Source organism: Barbatula barbatula (assembly GCF_947034865.1).
Source record: "Barbatula barbatula genome assembly, chromosome: 13".
In the NCBI taxonomy this organism is placed as follows: Eukaryota; Metazoa; Chordata; class Actinopteri; order Cypriniformes; family Nemacheilidae; genus Barbatula; species Barbatula barbatula.
The window spans coordinates 17,879,253-17,897,386 of NC_136776.1; the positions used below are offsets into that span (position 1 = coordinate 17,879,253).

The following is an 18,134-nucleotide window of genomic DNA, read 5'->3' on the forward strand; positions in this document are numbered from 1 at the left end:
CTCCGCCGGAAATTATAGTTCCTATTATCAATCGTTTTTTGGGGAAACCATCATCGTAACAGATACGATTAACAAACGATTAACAACTGTACCGAACGTCTCGACTAATTTTTGCGTTTTCGTTCGTAGACTTCGTCGCAAAAACTCTTGACTCTCCCGGGCTCGTGAAACTGGACACCCCTTGCGTTCGAGGCCCCTCTTTCCATGCGGAGGAATACATTGTTGCTGCTCACAATGTGGATGGTGGTGGTCAAGATGTCTACTAGAAGAATGAATTCGCCTCAATTGTAACAACATAAAGGAAGTCGTGGCGCGGGATTGTCTGGATACAGACCTGCAACATTGTATTTATGGCCTTGATGTTTTGTAGAGCGATGTCAGAGGAGGAATAAGACACGTTGTTTTGCCCTACCAACGCTTTTAATGTGCCGTGCTTCAAATTCGTCCAAGTTTTATGGTTTTTCTCTGCGAGATTCAACCTTTCTTTTTTACTACTGGATGCGAGGCATCTTATAAACAGAGGTAATGCTTTTGTGTACTGTTTTACATGATAACAAGCTCAATGTTTTGGTCTCGGGTTTAGATCCGAGAAGTCACATTAATGCACGTTGAACTTCCATCGCCCATTTAACAAGTTTTTGGGATGTCTGGTTATGGAAGTGGGGGGATGCAGACTTTTTTCTTTTTTACGTGGTGGCTGTGGTGGGAAGTCCTGCCCAGTTTTTTGTGTTGGTGGTCTTTAACCCACTTCAATTCTAACAGAAATGTCTCCTTTGTCCTTTTATCAAAGTAAGGATTAGTTTTACGGGGCGCCGACCGTGACTTGCGGGTTCCACGGAGTTTACCCGAATAGTTAAAAGCAAGAGCTGTCAGTTGAAAACGTATCTCTAAATTACAAACTCCCAAAAGTAACTTTAATTCATGTTCCATATTTGTATTCTTTTTAATTTCACGCCGCTTATAACACGTCTCGAGTACTAGTGCTTCGTATTAATACTTTTTGGTTTCCACTTTAAATGGTTTATTTAGCCACTTTGTTGCAGATTTTTGGCAGGAAATTCCTCGTGCCCCCCACCCCCACTCACTCGACTTCATCAAATTGCGAGTCCCTTGAGGAAAAGTTGACATTTTGTCGCGATACTTTTATAAACGCGAAAGGCACGCGCGCTTTATCCCCAGACATATTAGCCCGTTTCTCATAACGCGTGAATTATTAAAAAAAAATATCGACCGGACGCCTGGATCGTTTTGATAATTTTACCTCTGCTTTCAAAAGTACGCGTCCGAATTAACGTGAGATCTGTTGCCGTGGCCTATGGCTTTTGGACATGGTTAGCTATCGGAATACGATAAGTTTACAACTGTGAATAAATGTTGACATTGTTCCAGTCTGGGTAAAGCTTAAGCCTGCGTACACAAAAAGACGCGACTAAACATGAGTCGGAACATATCTAGACATAAAAAAAACGATTAAAAGTCAAGTGGACTTTTTTTGGTGGCATTTCATTCGTAACGGCAATTTATTCTCGGGCCAATTATTTGGCGGTTTGCGGTGAACCCTGTTGCGCTCGCTTACCGCTGACCGCGAATGTAAAGGCACTGAATTAAAATACAATTTTATTGCGGAAAATGCGTTTTAAGTGCGTATGTTATTTTTTCCGACCGTTTTTTATCTTTATCGCGTGCATGATGTGAGCTGTTACCGTGGCCTTCACCTCTTACGACGACCCGTGTCGTTCATATCAGTTAAATGCTCGACGTTTTTGCTTTTCTCACCTTGTACGTGAAAAGATATGGTTTCACCGAAGGGAAAAAATATATTTTTGAACGCGTGTCTCGAGTTGGAGGCAGATTCGGGCCCCGTGTTATCTTACTTGTCTTTCCACCGAGGGGGCACTTTCCATTAGTTTTTATTTGGCTCTTTTTGTTGGCGTCAAGAAACCATTTCGAGGACAAATATGTTCTCGCAAGGTGTAATAACACGTATATTTTAGTTACTGGCTCCTAATGGCGTTATAATCAACTGTTGAAAGAAATGAATGGCTGGTAAATATAGGAGACCGCAAAAGCACACCACCTGTTGGCATGCAGCAGCATATAAGACCCCTCACCAAAGTTTCTCCTTTATTGCAATGGAGGGCGAAAAAGAGCCTTTTTTGGCTTGTTTAAATAAATCCATGTTCGATGGTCTCCTTTTATGCAAATCGTTTGGGCCGTGATAACTATAACTCATGGACCTGATATAGATGTACAAGTTAAGGATATAGATTTGCATGTTCCATGTAGTGATATGGTTTCAGGGAAACTGATTGACTTTCGTTGGCGATTCTTTGTTTCATTGCTGTTCTTCTGTTGCATAACAAAACTATTACGAATGGGAATGATCAATATGTCATCTGAGCATAATTTGGTTTAGTACAAATAAACAAGGACTTGCTTTCTAAACAGTGTGCTGTCTTTACAGATAACCTGTTAATGATAAACCAAAAGATCTCAGTTGGTCTACATTTTGTAACACCCATTCAAAATAGTTTGTAATGAAGTAAATGAACATATGTTATATTCAGATGATCGTTTTCCACCTTCTATGTAATGTAAGTCATACAGGACTAACAGAAGTGTGTAAACGGGACAGGTTGTCCTCAGATAAATTAATTGTCAGTTTAAGATTGGATTTCGGTGTAGTGATAATAACTTGGCAGTGGTATTTCCTGAAGCATCCTTACAGGGACATTGCGCCCAAAAATTAAAAATCTGTCATAATTTGCTCACCATCTAGTTGTTCCTTCAAACCCTGTATAAATTACTTCGTTCTGTTAGACATTAAGGACAATATTTGGAAGAATGACTGGGACATCATTGACTAGTACTACCATAGTAGGAAAAATTAAAATGGTAGTCAATGGTGCGCCAGTACTGTTTGCTTTCCTGCATTCTTCCAAATATCGTTCTTTGTGTTCAACAGAACAAAGAATTGTATACAGGATTGGGACAACTTGAGGGTGAGTAAATGGTGACATCATTTTTGGGTGAACTACCCTTTAAATAATGGTAGTTAATTCAATCGAATGTGTGTTAACAAAACAATCTTTTGTCATTTGAGATTCGAAATAAGGGTCTTCGAGGAGTTTAAAAAGCACAGTGACCTGAATATTTGTGGGGGACATGCCCCTGTAGTGTACATGGTGGTTGCGCCATATGGTTTGGTTTTGTAAGGCAACACAATTATTATTGAATGTACTTCGATTATTGTTTATGTTTCGTTTTTGATGTGTGTCATTCACACAGTGTAGTTGTGCATCTAGCTGCTATTCTACACAAGGACACATTTTTTTCGCTTCTCTGGTTTAGATGGCTCGACTCAGCTGTGTCTCTGTGTTTCTCCTTTAGGGTTCTTTAAAGACAGAGGGGTATGACCGAGCCACAGCAGAGAATGACCACGGTTGGAACAGATAAGGAACTCAACGACCTGTTAGATTTTAGTGCGGTAAGAACCAGAGTAAGGTTACTATTAGGTTATTTCCATTAGATATGAAGCCAAAAATCTCTTAAGAAAATCATTTGAATTTTTCGTCCTGAATCTGACCTCAAGGAGGTTTTTTTGCCGTTATGTCAGTTTTCTGTTTCCTCTGCCCATATTGGAACTCATGACAGCCATATTGATTCTATTGATTGTATGAGAGAGTTGTTGGTGGCTATAAACATTTTAATGGGTCATTTAATTCCATGCTGTCCCACGACTAGGCCTAAAGATGTACGGTTTGATGGCCATTGCTCAAGAATTTGAGGGGTTTAACTGTATGGGACTTCTTTTTAGAACATCTTAAATCCTGAAACCATTGCTCATTACTCTGATTTTAATGTCCTGCCATAAATATTCTGGTAATCCTCCTCTCTTTATTTTTTCTCATTTCATTTGTTGTTAAAAAGTCTTCTGGGCAGTCATGCCGCTCTGCATAGCATTAAAAAGTAGCAAATGTAAAATGTTAATCACTCAATTCAGTGAATAGTTCGAACCGTGCTTAATTTATTGCGTTGGAAAGTTGCCATCAACTGGAGCAGCAAATCAATTGAGACAATACATTGATAATCAGATGTGCCACACCAAATGAATTAGAATCTCACAACTCATTACATATTCTTGATGGTTTATTTAGTCAGCATATAGCCGTGAACCTTACTGGTGTTGTGAAAGACACCTCGCATTGTTAAACCGACTACCACACCAGAAAGTCCCTTCCGTGCACCATGCACTCTTTGCACTTCAAAAACAAAGATGCATCATCCGTCCGTGTAAACGGGTCCTTTTCAACCCAGAGATATATGTTATTGGGTTGTATGATCAAAATGACAGGTCCTTTAATGTAAACTGCGGAGTTGATGTTACATATCGTAATTCCGCAGTAATGGTTTCATAAAATCTAGATGCTGTTGGCTGTCTGCGAGCGCCTGTTGAAACAAGCTGTGCCATATAATCCACGCCATGCTTAAAGTCTGCATCTCTGTCTCTTTGCTTTGCCGTAGATGTTTGCACCCCCTGTGGCCAATGGGAAGAACAGGCCAACCACACTCGCCAGCAGTCAATTTGGTGGTTCAGGTAAGCCTTCAGAACTAAATGCATTACTTTCATATCAAGGTTTGTTTGGACAGAAATGTCCCATGTAATACCTTAATTTGCCATGTTTCTAAAAAAACATTATTATGAGCTGAAAGGGGGTTCTTTAGGGGAATTATGGGGGTGTTTAGAGCAGTTGCTAAGTGCTCGCTCATCTCAACAGAGAAAAAGGACATGCCACTTCTTGTTTCCTAAACCCCCTCTTTTATGAATATACCTTCAGAGTATCCCGAGTCAAAGCTCGGGGCAGTTCGGATCTCTTTGAACTGGCTGCGGAGTTCAAAAGCACCTATTGCACAAACTTGTAGGAGTTTACGTCGTAAAAACTTTGTTAGGTCGAGAAGAGCCTTTACTTGTTTTTGGTTTTATACATTTGAAGTATGTTTTAGTGTGTGCGTAGTTTAGATATTTATTGTTCATATTCATCATTAACTCTTGAATTGTTTAAAAATCTTGAAATATTAATAGCATATTGTTAACTACAAAGTTTGTTAATTTGTTTCTTTAATAACCAGTTGCACAAACTTCTTTCAAATGTTACTTTTGCCACCCATTGTTTGCTGGCGTTGGTTCCATTTATACGATCAGAGGTCCTTTAAGAAGTTCTCCAGGGCTTGAACTTCCAGTGTATTTGAGTCTTTTTAGTCCGCTCGTCTGTCTCCAATCGACACTCCAAACATTACTCCGAACAAGAACAATCTGAGAACAAAGACTTCAATGAAGGCCTTACGGTCTCCAAACGATTCCCCCACCCCACGGCGTAAAACACTCCTCCCCCCACACAAGAAAACACTTTCTCCCCCTGCCAACTGACAGGAAATGGACCCACTCTGAAACAAAGCTCTCTCATACCTCCCACCACCCCGCAGGAGGCCTGCATGAAAACAGCGAAAGAAACATTGTGAAAGATCACCAGCTCCACTCTCGGCCTGTGACGGGCCGAAGTGCGATTACATAGCGGGGTTGAGCTAACGTCTCAGTTTGAGATTTTTATTGCGAGAGCCACCTGACACCGAGATGACCCTCGACTCTTAAATCTGTCACTTGTGAGACTCTGGTAGAAGATCCCAACATCAGTCAACATTAGCTTCACCCTATGAACTCGGTATAACAGGATATGACACGTTCTCGGAATCACTGTTGAAAAACAAGAGTGTAAGGGACCGTTCTACAATGGTATTTCATTGAAGGAATGTTTTGAGGTTTCAGTTATGTTAAGCTATATCGGTTGCATTTTGGCTCATCTTTCAAGATGTAAAGCTCATATTTTAAAAAAGCACTTGAAGTGTTGTGAACTTAAAAAATTTGATGAATTTGAAGTTAATCGAAAGTTATCTTGCGTTGTCATGCTAGTTGAAAATATTAATTGTGCCAATTATTGGAAACTTATTTCTGTAGACGCAGTGTGGCTTTCTTGGAGAATACAATGCGACTTGTGTTTTGAGTTAATCATCACATTTCCCAACAATATGCATCCAAACAATCCTCCATCTGCGCGAGCTGTCATTCTCACTCTTGCACCGCCTGTATCATGGCACCCAATATAGCAATCTTCAAGAGCTTCTATTGCCTCTCATGAGCTGCAAACTGAAAATCCAGAAATTATCTTCAGAGGAAGCTTTGGCCTTCAATAGTGCATCTGTTCCCCAAAACAAAAGTGCTCCGAAGGGTGCTAATTGCATTAAGCCATCTCCTCCCCCCTTCTTGGGTATAGCGGAGGTGATCGCGAGAGCTTCTCTACGTGTCCTCTCGCTCACCTCCGCAGCTGCCCAACCCGTCACCCACTGTTGATAGCGTTAGGACAGGACAGAGCCCATTTCCCCCTGGTCGCTCCCATATAGGTTTGAAATGAGTGTGAGTAAATGATGAAAGAATTTGAGTTTTTTAGTGAACTTTCACTTTAAATCACAACTTTTGGCGTTCTAATGCTAGATTTAAGCTTATGTATAGCTGTCTTAAGTGAAAGAGTATAAAAGAAAATATAATTTGTCAGCACAGGAAATAGAAGCAGTTCGTGCATCACTGCATGTCCAATATTTTTCTTGAATTGCTTTTTTAATGCATTTTATCAACAAGTAATGTTTTCTTCAAGGCTAAATCACATTGTATCCTCAAAGAAAGCAGCATTGTGTCTACATAACAAAATTTGTCAGGAAGGCACCAGTTCAGTTTGCTCATATGACAATTCATAGAAAACCCACGATTGTAACAGCCCCACTGACAAATCCAATCCAAAACCCGTGTTAAAATCGTATATAGTCCATCTGAATCCTTCTGCCACTTCATTTTCTCCACATAAGTTCATTCTGTCGGAGAGATTCTTTGACTCACTCACTCAGTGCCCACTTCATTTCCCATGCTGCATGCGTGGGCTCCATAGATCACGGCTGTCAGCGTGGATGTCGCTATTTGCTCTGCTTTGTTAGCTTCATCACTCATGCTCGGCGTTCAGTGGCTGCTCTGGCTGAGACCCCCTCTTCTCTCACACATTTTTAATTAGACCTCGGAAAAAAATCAAAAGGAGAATATGAATATTCATAAACCAACCGCATTAATATGCACAATTATGCAAATCAGCGTGCAATTAAGCCATGTGTCTTTGGAGAGCTTTGCATTAAGGCATAACACAGGAGGGAGAGGGGAATGCTTTATGAGAAATTTCTGCTCCGGTACACTTCCCGCAATAACCTTTGAAAAAGAAAAACAATGTTACTACAAATATATCGTAGTGATGACGTTTTTATGGACATCCCATATCCTGTAAGCGGTGAACTACAACCTCTGTTCTCTTCGTGCATCTACTCCCAATTATACAATGATGCTAATTTAGCAAATCTTTGATCAGCCTTGTTTTTGTTCTGGTTTCCATGATACACCCGAGACACACCCCCCCAAAACCCCCGGCCCCTACACTTGTCTTAATGAGATCCAGTGACTGAATGAATGCTCCCTTTATGGTCAGTGATGTTGAAGCTTGCTGAATGACATGGATATTAGTGTGGTGTGATGGATTTGGATGAGATCCAGAGGCTGTCCGACATGCACGGCGACCTGGCCACCAGACGTTCAATGGCTCACAAAGAATTAAAAAGATGTAGGTCTGGCGTACGTTGAATCGGATATTTGCTCTGATGGCTTTTTGGTCGTTTTGTTTTCGAAGGTATGGATGAACGTACTAGTCCCTGGGCTGGCGGTGATCAGAACAGTCCTTCTTTCAGCCAGGTACGGGTAAGCACAAACTAATTCATCTATTTTAATAGTGTAGTTGGGGCACGTTTTGTCTTTTCTAACGGTCTCTGTCTGTATACGCTTTTCCAGAGCTATGGAGAGGGCTACAACGACCATGATGGACTGTCTTCTCCATTCCTTGGCACAGGGATTAGCGGTGAGTTTTACTAATAAGTGTCTGGTTGGGTGATTTCAAGGCCACTGGTGTAGAAACTCCTCCATTGGTTGCTCAGCGGGAGGTAGACAGGCTTCTGACTCAAATAGACAATAGTAACCTTCGCATAGTGGTTTTGTTTACCTTTTTAACAATCATTCTTATACTTGATCTTTATACAAGTTGCCAGCCATGAACATAAGACATCTTTGAACATAAGGCATTGACTTGTTGCTTTCTTGTAGGTAAGAATGAAAGAGCTCCATACTCGTCCTTCGGGGGTCAGGTAAGTTTTTATTTCAAGGGCCGATCTACATTTTATGGAAACTAATACAGTCGTAGACTCATTGACCTTTAAACCAAATCTTGTTGTTTCCCTTAGCCCGGGTTTCTGCCATCAGACATCACCATGCCCTCCGCAGACGCCATGTCCCCATCCGGCCTGAAATCCGGCTCTCAGTTCTATTCGTCATACCCTAATAATCCTCGGAGACGCCCCTCGGACGGAGCAATGGGTAAAGTAACTTGCATAAGGCTTCCATAAAATAAGTATGCCTTTGCATGGATTAAATTAGCTACTTTGATCTTTTTGCAGACCCCCAACCTAAAAAGATTCGAAAGCCATCGGGACTGCCATCTTCTGTAAGTGATTTCATAAACGCTCCTATTATACTTTTTTTGTTGTTGAGATTTTTCATGAAATTTTTTGTTGGATATTGAATTATCTAGAATTATACAGTCAGCAAATTTGTGCCTTATAGGAAACTCAAGAGGGATAGTTTATCAGCCTACTAAGTTTTAGTATTCTAGTAGTAAATTGTCAGTTATGGGACTTTGTATATATATGTATATGTGTGTGTCTGTATATATATTGTACCAGTTACATACTACATTAAAGATTGCAAATCTTTTAGTGTGCGTTTATATATACGTATACACTACCGGTCAAAAAGTTATGGACACTTGCTCACTTATGTTTTCATATTTCAGAACAATGATGGACTCATCAAAATTATTAAATAAAACAAAGAGAACTATGGGAATCATCTTGTAACTTTCTTTTTTTAATTGACGTGTCATATTTGATAATCTTATATAACAGTAAATTTAAGAATTACTAGAATTTGCTGAAATGTTTTCTTGTCATTTTATCAAGCAGCTTCTTCAGGTCTTACCCTGAGATGCTTTTAAACAATACTAAAGTAGTTCCTATCTATTCTGTGCTCTTATTGGCTGCTCTTTCTTAATTATTCAGTCCAAGTCTTCAATTTCGAAAATGGAATTTGGCCGTACCAAAACAATATATTTTATCGCGTGGCTAACTTATTTTTTTTTGTATAGATCCATATGAACCCTGTTCTTTAAAGCCCTACTTCTAAACACTATTTCAGACTTGCCTTTGCCAGCCCCCCTCCAACACCACCAAAATGACCCAGTTGCTTTTCCCCTTGCACCTCGGTCTATCTCTCTTTCTCTCTCTCTTCTCCTTGTCTTAGCTCAGATTAATGGTTGCTGATGAGCTAAGGTTCTCTCGACTGCTGAATCCCACTCCACAACTCTGTATAACTTCCTCTTGTGCAGCTGCAGCATTCTAATACTCTGACTCTACCTCCCCCCGCTACCTTCAGACATGTTTTTTTGTCTGAAAAACATCCAGACAAGTCTGACTCAGTCTTGCATATTGATCCTTGACATGTCATGCAACAAGATGTTTCTTTCCTCACGAACTTTTGCTAAAGTCCCATTTGCATAGTTTTATTTAAATATATGCATTTTGGCAGACGTCTTCATTTTAAAGTGGCCGTGCTTCAAAAGTGGTGAGTTCCTTACGAATCGAACCCACGACCTTGGCATCGCAAGCGCCGTGCTCCAGCAGTTAAGCTGCTAGTTTCTTCCCCCCCTTATTTGTTCTTTTTAATGCGGTTTCCACATAATCGAACAGTCTATTTCGTGGCACTCCTTCAGCAAGACCTCTCCCCCCACCGTTCTCACCCCTCCCCTCTTCAGCCCAGCTGCCTGTGGAGTTGGACGGGCTCCAGCAGCAGGCAGATGGCTCTGTAATTAGAAGTGCATCTCTCCATTCCCATCCCACTTCTCCCTGTTAAATCAAATTACAGGCAAAAGAGAAATATCGCTTTGCTGGATTTGTATTCTCCTCTGGCCCGAGACCCACCCGCAACCTCCTCCCTCCCAAAAGCTCCCGCATGTATGTGCACAAACATACAAATCATATCATACGCGTAAAAACGTGTGGGATAAGGAGCGACGGTTCAAATCATGGTTTTAGAATTGCGGTTCTTTGTCCAATGTCGTTCAAGCTCGCTAACGTATGTTTGAACCTATCGACCTATCTAAATAACTTGTTTTTTTTAGGAAAGGTGTATTTAAAACCTGTCCTATTTTCCACCCGAGTGTTGTGGAAAAGCTCTTATCCAGGGTGCTTTGCTTGATTTGGACTCGATCTTAGCGATGCTATCCTCCCTCTCCTTTTTTGGCTCACGGGAGTGCGAGAGGAAGCGCCGACTGTGCCATGAGATGGCCGTGGCGCATTTCCCAGCATGCTCTGTTCTCTGTCCCTGCCACTTTATCTGAGGGGGCACTATGGAAACACGCGTACACGTCATTCGTACCGAAAATTGTGAACTGCCTGCCAGCTTCAGGGCTTCGTACCAGTTGCGCGCTCATGTGTAAATTATTCACTTTCTCTGTGTCTTTATGTTCTTCATGTACCTTGTTTACAACTTCAGGTTTATGCCGCCACCTCTGGTGAGGATTATATCCGCGACAGTGCCGCCTACCCAGGCTCCAAACCTGGTTCTGTGTACCCAGGATCATTTTACATGCAAGGTGTGTGTTCGTTTCTATAGGAATATTTAGCTTTTCATTTCAAACTAAATTTAGTTTTTTTGTTGACGCAAATGTATTTACACACACTGATTATTAGTGACAAATTATTATAAGGGTTATAATATCACGTAGAACGGTAATATTGATCCACCCCATCTGTCGTGTGTTCGCAGAAGGCCTCCATTCCTCTCCGGACCCCTGGGCTCCCTCTGGATCCTTAGGCCAGTCCGGCTACACGGCTATGCTGGGGAATTCACCACACATCAGTCAGCCAGGCTCTTTCTCAGCAATCAACCCACAAGACAGGATGGTATGTCTGATTTTTGGGCTGTCGAACGATTAATCATGATAAATTGCATCCAGAATAAAAAAATTGTGTTTGTATAATATACTTCTGTGTATTGTGCATATTCGTTTTGTATTTGTAAACAAAAACACATACACATGTACATATTTGGGAAATATTTACATGTACTTATTTATATTTACCAATAAATTAAAGTGTATAGCCTATAAATGTTTATTTTTGTATTTTTCTTAAGTATATGCATGTATGCGTATATGTTTATAAATACAAACAGTATTTATAAGCACATGCGTGTATGTGTTTATAAATACAAACAGTATTTATAAGCACGGTACATAGACATATTATGTAAACAAACTTTTATTCTGAACGCGATTAATCGCCTTATGTTTGTTTTAGGTTTCCTAGCTTGTAGAAAGAGTTTGACACAACTTTGTCTCAACAGAACTATCCTTTACATGGAGCCGACGTCAATGGTTTTCATTCAGGTTCTGCAGCCTATAGCCACACATCCTCCATGAATGGAACAGACAGCCTTATGGGTAAATTACCTTCTCTAGGATAGCCTTGAATTAACAATGAATCTGTAATCATGTTCACATTTGATTCAAACTCTTCTCTTGACTGTCTTGATCTTGAACCATCGTTTAGAGAAAATGCTGTTCCATCTTTCATTCAGACATTGAATGTTCCTTTTTAACTGAATAGAAATGACATCGACGTAGCATGTGAGATAATGAATGTTAATGAGTTCTCTCGTTCTCTCTCACAGCCGGTAGAGGCACTGTCACAGGCAGCTCAGGTGATGAAATCGGAAAAGCTCTTGCCTCGGTGAGTAAGGCTCTGTTAATTGCCATTAAAGTGTATTTGAACGTGTGAAGATGGATGATGTGTATTTATAATAAAAATATGAGTGAAACTCAAAAACGGAATAATGAATCCTTTACTTTTTGCCTGTAATCTGAGCATAAAGTTTCCCAGTGCTGATGGCATCATTTCTTTTTTACCGTGTATCGTTTCATAGATATATCCTTCGGACCACAACAGCAACAACTTCTCTTCTTCCCCTTCCACTCCTGTGGGCTCCCCTCAGGGCATTGCAAGTAAGTCATTTCTGCCATCTTATTACGCAAAAGCCAGATCAGCTTCCTAGATATCTAGATCTGGTTTGTGTTAAGTTACCGAGACTCATACATGCTTGCAGAGGAAGGAACCGGAAGAATCATTCATTATTCCCTTTAGATTGATTGGTTTTGGGAGCAGGCAGACTGAGGCATAAATTTAAAGACCCGGAGCGCCCTCTGCTGTCATAGTCAAGTTTTGAATTACGTGTTCTGTCATCTTGCCAGGTACAGCGCAGTGGCCAAGACCCTCTAGCCAGGCTGCTTTGTCTCCTAATTATGAAGGTGGATTACATGCATTGGTGAGTTGGACTACTTGCATTTGCTGGCATATAACAGGGCTGTACGTTAACTTTTTTGCACATAGCAGCACCGGTGCTAAAAATGTTTAAAGTTTTGTAGCACAGGCCAAACAGTTGGGCTACAGTTGGATTCGTTATCATCTTTAAAAACACAAGTGCAGGTCATCACGGAAAAACACAGGCAACTGAAAAAGGACATTAATGTTATAAACGGATATTTATTTTTCTGAGTTTAGTATTTTTAAAGCTTTACTTTAAGTAGTAAATACATGTGTCCTCAAGAAAACTGTAATATACTGTAGAATTTACTACAGTAAACTGCAGTATTATTCTTGTGTACGATAGTATGCATGTACCTTACTATCGTAAATATTAAAGTATTAAACTAAAAGATAATTATCATCTGGTTTAAATTAAGCAGACTTTTATTTTGGCAATTAAATTGCATACTGTAACAGTACATTCTGAATTTGAATAAGTACCTACCTATCGGCCTTTAAAACAGTACATTTTATATAGTATGAGTGGAAGTAGTTTGAATACATACATACTGCGTCTGCCATGGTTTATGGTCATGTGACCCAAATGCACTTTGACGTATTAACAACAACCTATACATGAGCGTTGATAAAAGCATAATTTAGTTACGAGACATTCATTTATTGGCCTTTACATTAAAAACGAACGTCCGCCTTTAAAGTTTTCCCGCTATATTTATTTGATTTACTTTTAAATTTGACCGTTGCTCAGCTCCCGTGGCATCCCGTGATAGAAATGTGTCCGTACGATCCACACTCACGAATCTCTGCGGAAGTACTAGACCATCCAGGTATTTCTCACCTACTGTTTTTGGCATACTGAGGTTTCGGACATCATATTCATGACTCCTACTCATTTTCGCCGATTGCCAACAAAAAATAGACGTGTGACTTGCAGCGTGCAGTTAATGTCCGGCATCTTTTAGCACGGAGACCGCGCCATCTATGAGTTTCAAACGATCTCCAAATCCAGCGTTATATACAACGTTTATATAACATCCATAACTGAAATGCGGTGAACAAACAAACACACCTCAAACTTCTTTCCCTATCACAAGAGTAAGCTGCAGGCCCCCGGCTCTCACCAGACAATCTCGATTAGAGGTCGACCAATAAGGGTTTTTCTCTGGTCTACGCAGATTTTTCTTTTTTAATCAGGCCAGCCGATTTATTAGGCTGATTTTCATAAAATGGAAGTAAAAAGAAGTGATACAGAATAGTGCTTAACCTTTCAAGTCTTCAATAAATGTTTCATTTAAGTTAGTATTTATTGCAGGATACAAGATAGCAGTCTAATTCATAGTAATAATACATCGCTCAACTTTTAAGCACCTACTCAAACTGTTCTGAAGCATGGTTTTGGTTTGTTTGTTGGCAGACACTGCTATTAGTCAAATGGTCATAATTTAAGTTAAAACAAATATAAAAATCACTACTATTACACTGCCTGCTGCTCATAACTGCGTTTTTAGTTATATTTAGCTTTTAGGCTTTTTCTAGCCTGACAGGAAAGTAAACGCTCTTGTGGTCGAAACTTAAAACAGCCACAAACGACCGCCTACAGACATAATGCATAAACGAGGGAAAAGAACAAGTCAGGATTTAAACTTTGGCTGAAGAATTAAAAGTTTGGTTTAAGATCGAAAAACATAAGCAAGCAGAGTGTTTTTTTCAGGTTTCTAAGATGCACAGTTTTCAGCGTGTCTCGCAGTTGTCAGAGCAGAAAAAAAGATTCATTCTTTTTTCTTAAACATTCAGAGAATGTTAAGCTGAATGTTACAAAACAGGGATCCAGACTTAACAATTTTCCAAAACAATTTGGAGTGCTGGGGGAGTGTGTCAAGCGCAGAAATACTATGGCATACGTCCAACTCGTTTTTAACAAGTTGAGCTTGTTAAGCATGAGAAGTTTGTGTAGAAGCTTTCAACCGTGTAAAGAAGTCAGAACGCATGACACAGCATGATATCTCCAATTTAAATAGTAGAATTCCACTTTTGTGATTCCTTTCATGTTTTTCCACATCATAGGGCTCTAGATCAATGGACTTGATGCAGCCGGAAAACAAAACAATGAAATAAAAATGTTTTAAATAAAAACAAATAGTGATGTGTCACACACTAACAAGCACAATGACAAACGCACTTCACACAAACAAGCGGCTTTGTCTAATGCACCTGCCAAAACTGTATCAACTGTAGCGTGCTACACTATTAAATTTATTCTTAGCATCGATTTTGTCGTAGCATGTGCGACATATGTCACACTGTACAGCCCTGGGGATATACGATATTAGATATCCTTTATATCAAAAATCTCTTTGTATTTACATCAGATTTTAAGGGAAATGTCAAAATCTTCTTCCACAGCAGAACAAAATGGAAGACCGGCTGGAGGAGGCCATTAAAGTACTGCGCAGCCATGCGGTTGGCCAGGCCCCGGGAATTCCTGGAGCCCACGCCGACATGCACGGCCTACTGGCCGCTGTCTCTTCTGCCACTGGGCCCATGGGAGGTATCCCTCAAGCCTTCTCCAACCCTGGACTACCCCTCAGCAACAGACACCCTGCCATGGTAAGTAGACATGTGGTTGCATGACGAAACCTTAAAAAAAACATGAACATAGAAAGTTTTTTTTGGAATTTTTTATATTAGTCTTCAAAAAAAAATCCACTTCTGTTTAATTACTTTAGTTTAAAACTAGTTTGCCAGGCCACTCGTAATTGATTTGAAAGCAACTTTGAAGAGCTGTATGTGGTAGTATCTTGTTACACAAAACAATAATATCTCACCTGTGGGTATTCATATGTGTTTACTCTCCCTGGTTGCGCCACACCACAGGCTGGAAGCCACCATGACGACCACGCGTGCCTTCCTGCCAGCAGCACCTTGTTGCAGTCGGCTCATGCTTCAGGCGCCTCACAACCTGGAGGAGCATCTGAGAATTTCAGTAGTAAGAAAGTTTTACTTGATTTAGTTTTGAACCTGCAAAACATAAACGACAGATGTAAAGCTGAGAGTTGCTGTGGGATGTTAGTTGATTTCCTGCCTCTGGCTTCAGGTTTGCCTGGAGGTCTGGGTCACGTGACGCATTCCTCGAACAAGTCCGATATCAAGAGGGAAGACAAAGAGGATGATGATAACTCCTCTGTGGCTGACAAGTCTGAGGAAGAGAAGAAGGAAAGCAAACCGTCACGCACCAGACCAAGGTACAGAGTGTTCTAGTGTCCTCCAGTAAATAATCAGTTAAATGGACAGGTCACCCGAAATTAAAGTTCTGAGTTTTACTCACCCTCGTGTTGTTTAAAATGGCTTTTCTTTCGAAAAACACAAAAGGAGAGGTGTGTGGCAGAATGGTAGTGACTGACTGCGTCAGCTGTTCATTGTATATTCCTTGTATTGTCTAATAAAAGCAATGATAGTGAATGGTGAGCTGTCAATCCTCAACGATCTGATGTTTGTGTTCCAGGAAGTAAGTTTAGCTTGAAACATCATGGTGAACTGTCCCTTTAACCAGCTTTGTGTTAACTTAGACATTTACTCATTCTTGATGTCAAAACTTTTATAGTCAGTCTGTTTTATCTGATCTACAAGAATAGATTGTGTGTGTTTGTAAAAATATATCACATCGGGCCAGGCCTGATTTCAAAGTGGTTGGGCTTCCCCAGCTCGCATTGTACCATGTTTTAAGGTGTTCTCTTTTCCCCAACCTCTCACATTGTTTTCAGAAAGGAGGTGTTTACCCATCAAGCCCTTTCAGTTTTATCAGACCAGGGAGAAGAGGAGTAAGTCTATCTCCCACCATAGAGTGCATGTTTGTAAACAACAACTCTGGATGCGACTTGTTAGATCACAACACGGGGCATCAAAACACATGGCTCATGAAGGGCTGCTGTCTTATAGAGTTTAGCCTCCGTCTTTGCTCCGACACATCTGCCAGTAAAGTTTGAGAAATCTTGGTGTGTTCGATTAGGAAAAGAGCTTAAATCTGCAGGACAGCGGCTCTCCAGGAGCAGCTTTTGACACATTTGCTTTAACACACTTTTATTAGTACACATACTAAATGCGGGGCAAACTCTCCCACTGGCTTTTTTTCCCTAGATGGCTTTTTGATAGTATTGTATCAACTCTGCTTCAGTATTTTGACTGTTACTCAAAAGACTAAATAGTTTCGTCTTTTTTTTTTTTACACAAAGATTAATGTCATGATTTGATTAAAGGCAAAGTTATTACAGTAATAGGCAAAAGTTTAATGCACATTTATTTCAAATGTGCTTTTTTTATCCTTGTAAAAAAACTGTGGAAAAACACTTAAATATTTAAGCAAAGGCTTGTAATTAAAAATATATTAGTATGTATAAAGATACATTTAATTAGAAAATGCATTCAGGTCAGATCAGTCCAACTTTCCAAACATTTTTGTCATTTAAATAACAGGTAAGTCATTCACATTTAACTTGAAACTTAGGCATAACACGCAAGCACCAACATGACAGTTTGGCATTTTTAAACATGCATGAATATAATTACAATTGTTCATTGATGTAAATATAATTAAGCATTTAACTTTTTGCCACTTTGCAGTCTGGACAATGAAGATGATGAGGACCTGCCACCAGAGTTAAAGATGGAAAGGGAGAAGGAAAGGCGGGTGGCCAACAACGCACGAGAGCGACTGCGTGTCCGCGACATCAACGAGGCCTTCAAAGAGCTGGGCCGCATGTGCCAGCTGCACCTGACCAACGATAAACCCCAGACCAAACTGCTCATACTGCATCAGGCCGTCAACGTTATACTAAATCTGGAACAACAAGTCCGTGGTATGTTTTGATCCTCATTGGTAGTGTTAATGACATACCAGTTTAATAGATACTTTTCAATCAATTTCATTTTTAGTTTAACCCACGCTTTCAGTAATTCATTTAAAATAAGCTTCAGAGTTTATATCTGATCTTGGGGAGATTAGAATCTCTTATTTATTGAGTTTGTGAGGTTTAGCTTTTACATATGTTTTGTTTAGTTTTACAGCTGCTAATAAACACTTTTACAAGTTACTGTGAATAGGGCATTTAAAATGTTGTTTGTAATGAGACAAAGCGCTTATTGGACTTCCATGTAAATGTATCTCTGTTAACATTGTCAACTTTTGTGTTCGCTTTCATCTAGAACGCAATCTGAACCCCAAAGCAGCCTGTCTGAAGCGACGCGAGGAGGAAAAGGTGTCTGGGGTGGTTGGAGACACTCAGATGCAGCTGTCTGGAGCTCATCCAGGCTTGGGAGATGGACGCATGTGATAATGTGGTAAGGAATTGTTCATTTAAATGACCTTCCAATGCGTAACACGGGTAGTGAAAACAAGTAGACAATTACTTTGTCTCAATATCTGAAACGGGTAACCTATCATTTGTAAAACACAAAGAGTTGTGTTTTAAGTGAAATGAATTGATTAATGTGCGTTAAAAGTCCAGTGTGTAATTTTTTGGAGGATCTATAGACAGAAATGCAATATAATATACACAACTGTC

At 40.1% G+C, this 18,134-nt stretch overlaps 1 protein-coding gene across 8 annotated transcripts in view; it reads left to right on the forward strand.

The window, feature by feature from the left end:
* tcf3b (transcription factor 3b) overlaps positions 1 to 18,134 on the forward strand; it is a 22,915-nt gene continuing 4,781 nt past the window's right edge. For 2 of the 8 annotated variants that reach the window (XM_079470962.1, XM_079470961.1), the window contains exons 1-20: positions 1 to 522; positions 3,391 to 3,487; positions 4,525 to 4,597; positions 7,776 to 7,843; positions 7,934 to 8,000; positions 8,243 to 8,283; positions 8,380 to 8,512; positions 8,593 to 8,639; positions 10,745 to 10,844; positions 11,018 to 11,154; positions 11,597 to 11,693; positions 11,924 to 11,982; positions 12,176 to 12,254; positions 12,501 to 12,574; positions 14,980 to 15,183; positions 15,451 to 15,562; positions 15,671 to 15,818; positions 16,338 to 16,394; positions 17,194 to 17,429; positions 17,776 to 17,910. In XM_079470962.1, coding sequence (XP_079327088.1) covers positions 3,413 to 3,487; positions 4,525 to 4,597; positions 7,776 to 7,843; positions 7,934 to 8,000; positions 8,243 to 8,283; positions 8,380 to 8,512; positions 8,593 to 8,639; positions 10,745 to 10,844; positions 11,018 to 11,154; positions 11,597 to 11,693; positions 11,924 to 11,982; positions 12,176 to 12,254; positions 12,501 to 12,574; positions 14,980 to 15,183; positions 15,451 to 15,562; positions 15,671 to 15,818; positions 16,338 to 16,394; positions 17,194 to 17,429; positions 17,776 to 17,903 — 1,935 coding nt within the window. In that variant the 5' untranslated portion in view covers positions 1 to 522; positions 3,391 to 3,412 and the 3' untranslated portion in view covers positions 17,904 to 17,910. The remainder of the gene's footprint in view (positions 523 to 3,390; positions 3,488 to 4,524; positions 4,598 to 7,775; positions 7,844 to 7,933; positions 8,001 to 8,242; positions 8,284 to 8,379; positions 8,513 to 8,592; positions 8,640 to 10,744; positions 10,845 to 11,017; positions 11,155 to 11,596; positions 11,694 to 11,923; positions 11,983 to 12,175; positions 12,255 to 12,500; positions 12,575 to 14,979; positions 15,184 to 15,450; positions 15,563 to 15,670; positions 15,819 to 16,337; positions 16,395 to 17,193; positions 17,430 to 17,775; positions 17,911 to 18,134) is intronic. The other 6 variants (XM_079470964.1, XM_079470963.1, XM_079470966.1 and 3 more) reach the window with 6 other exon arrangements.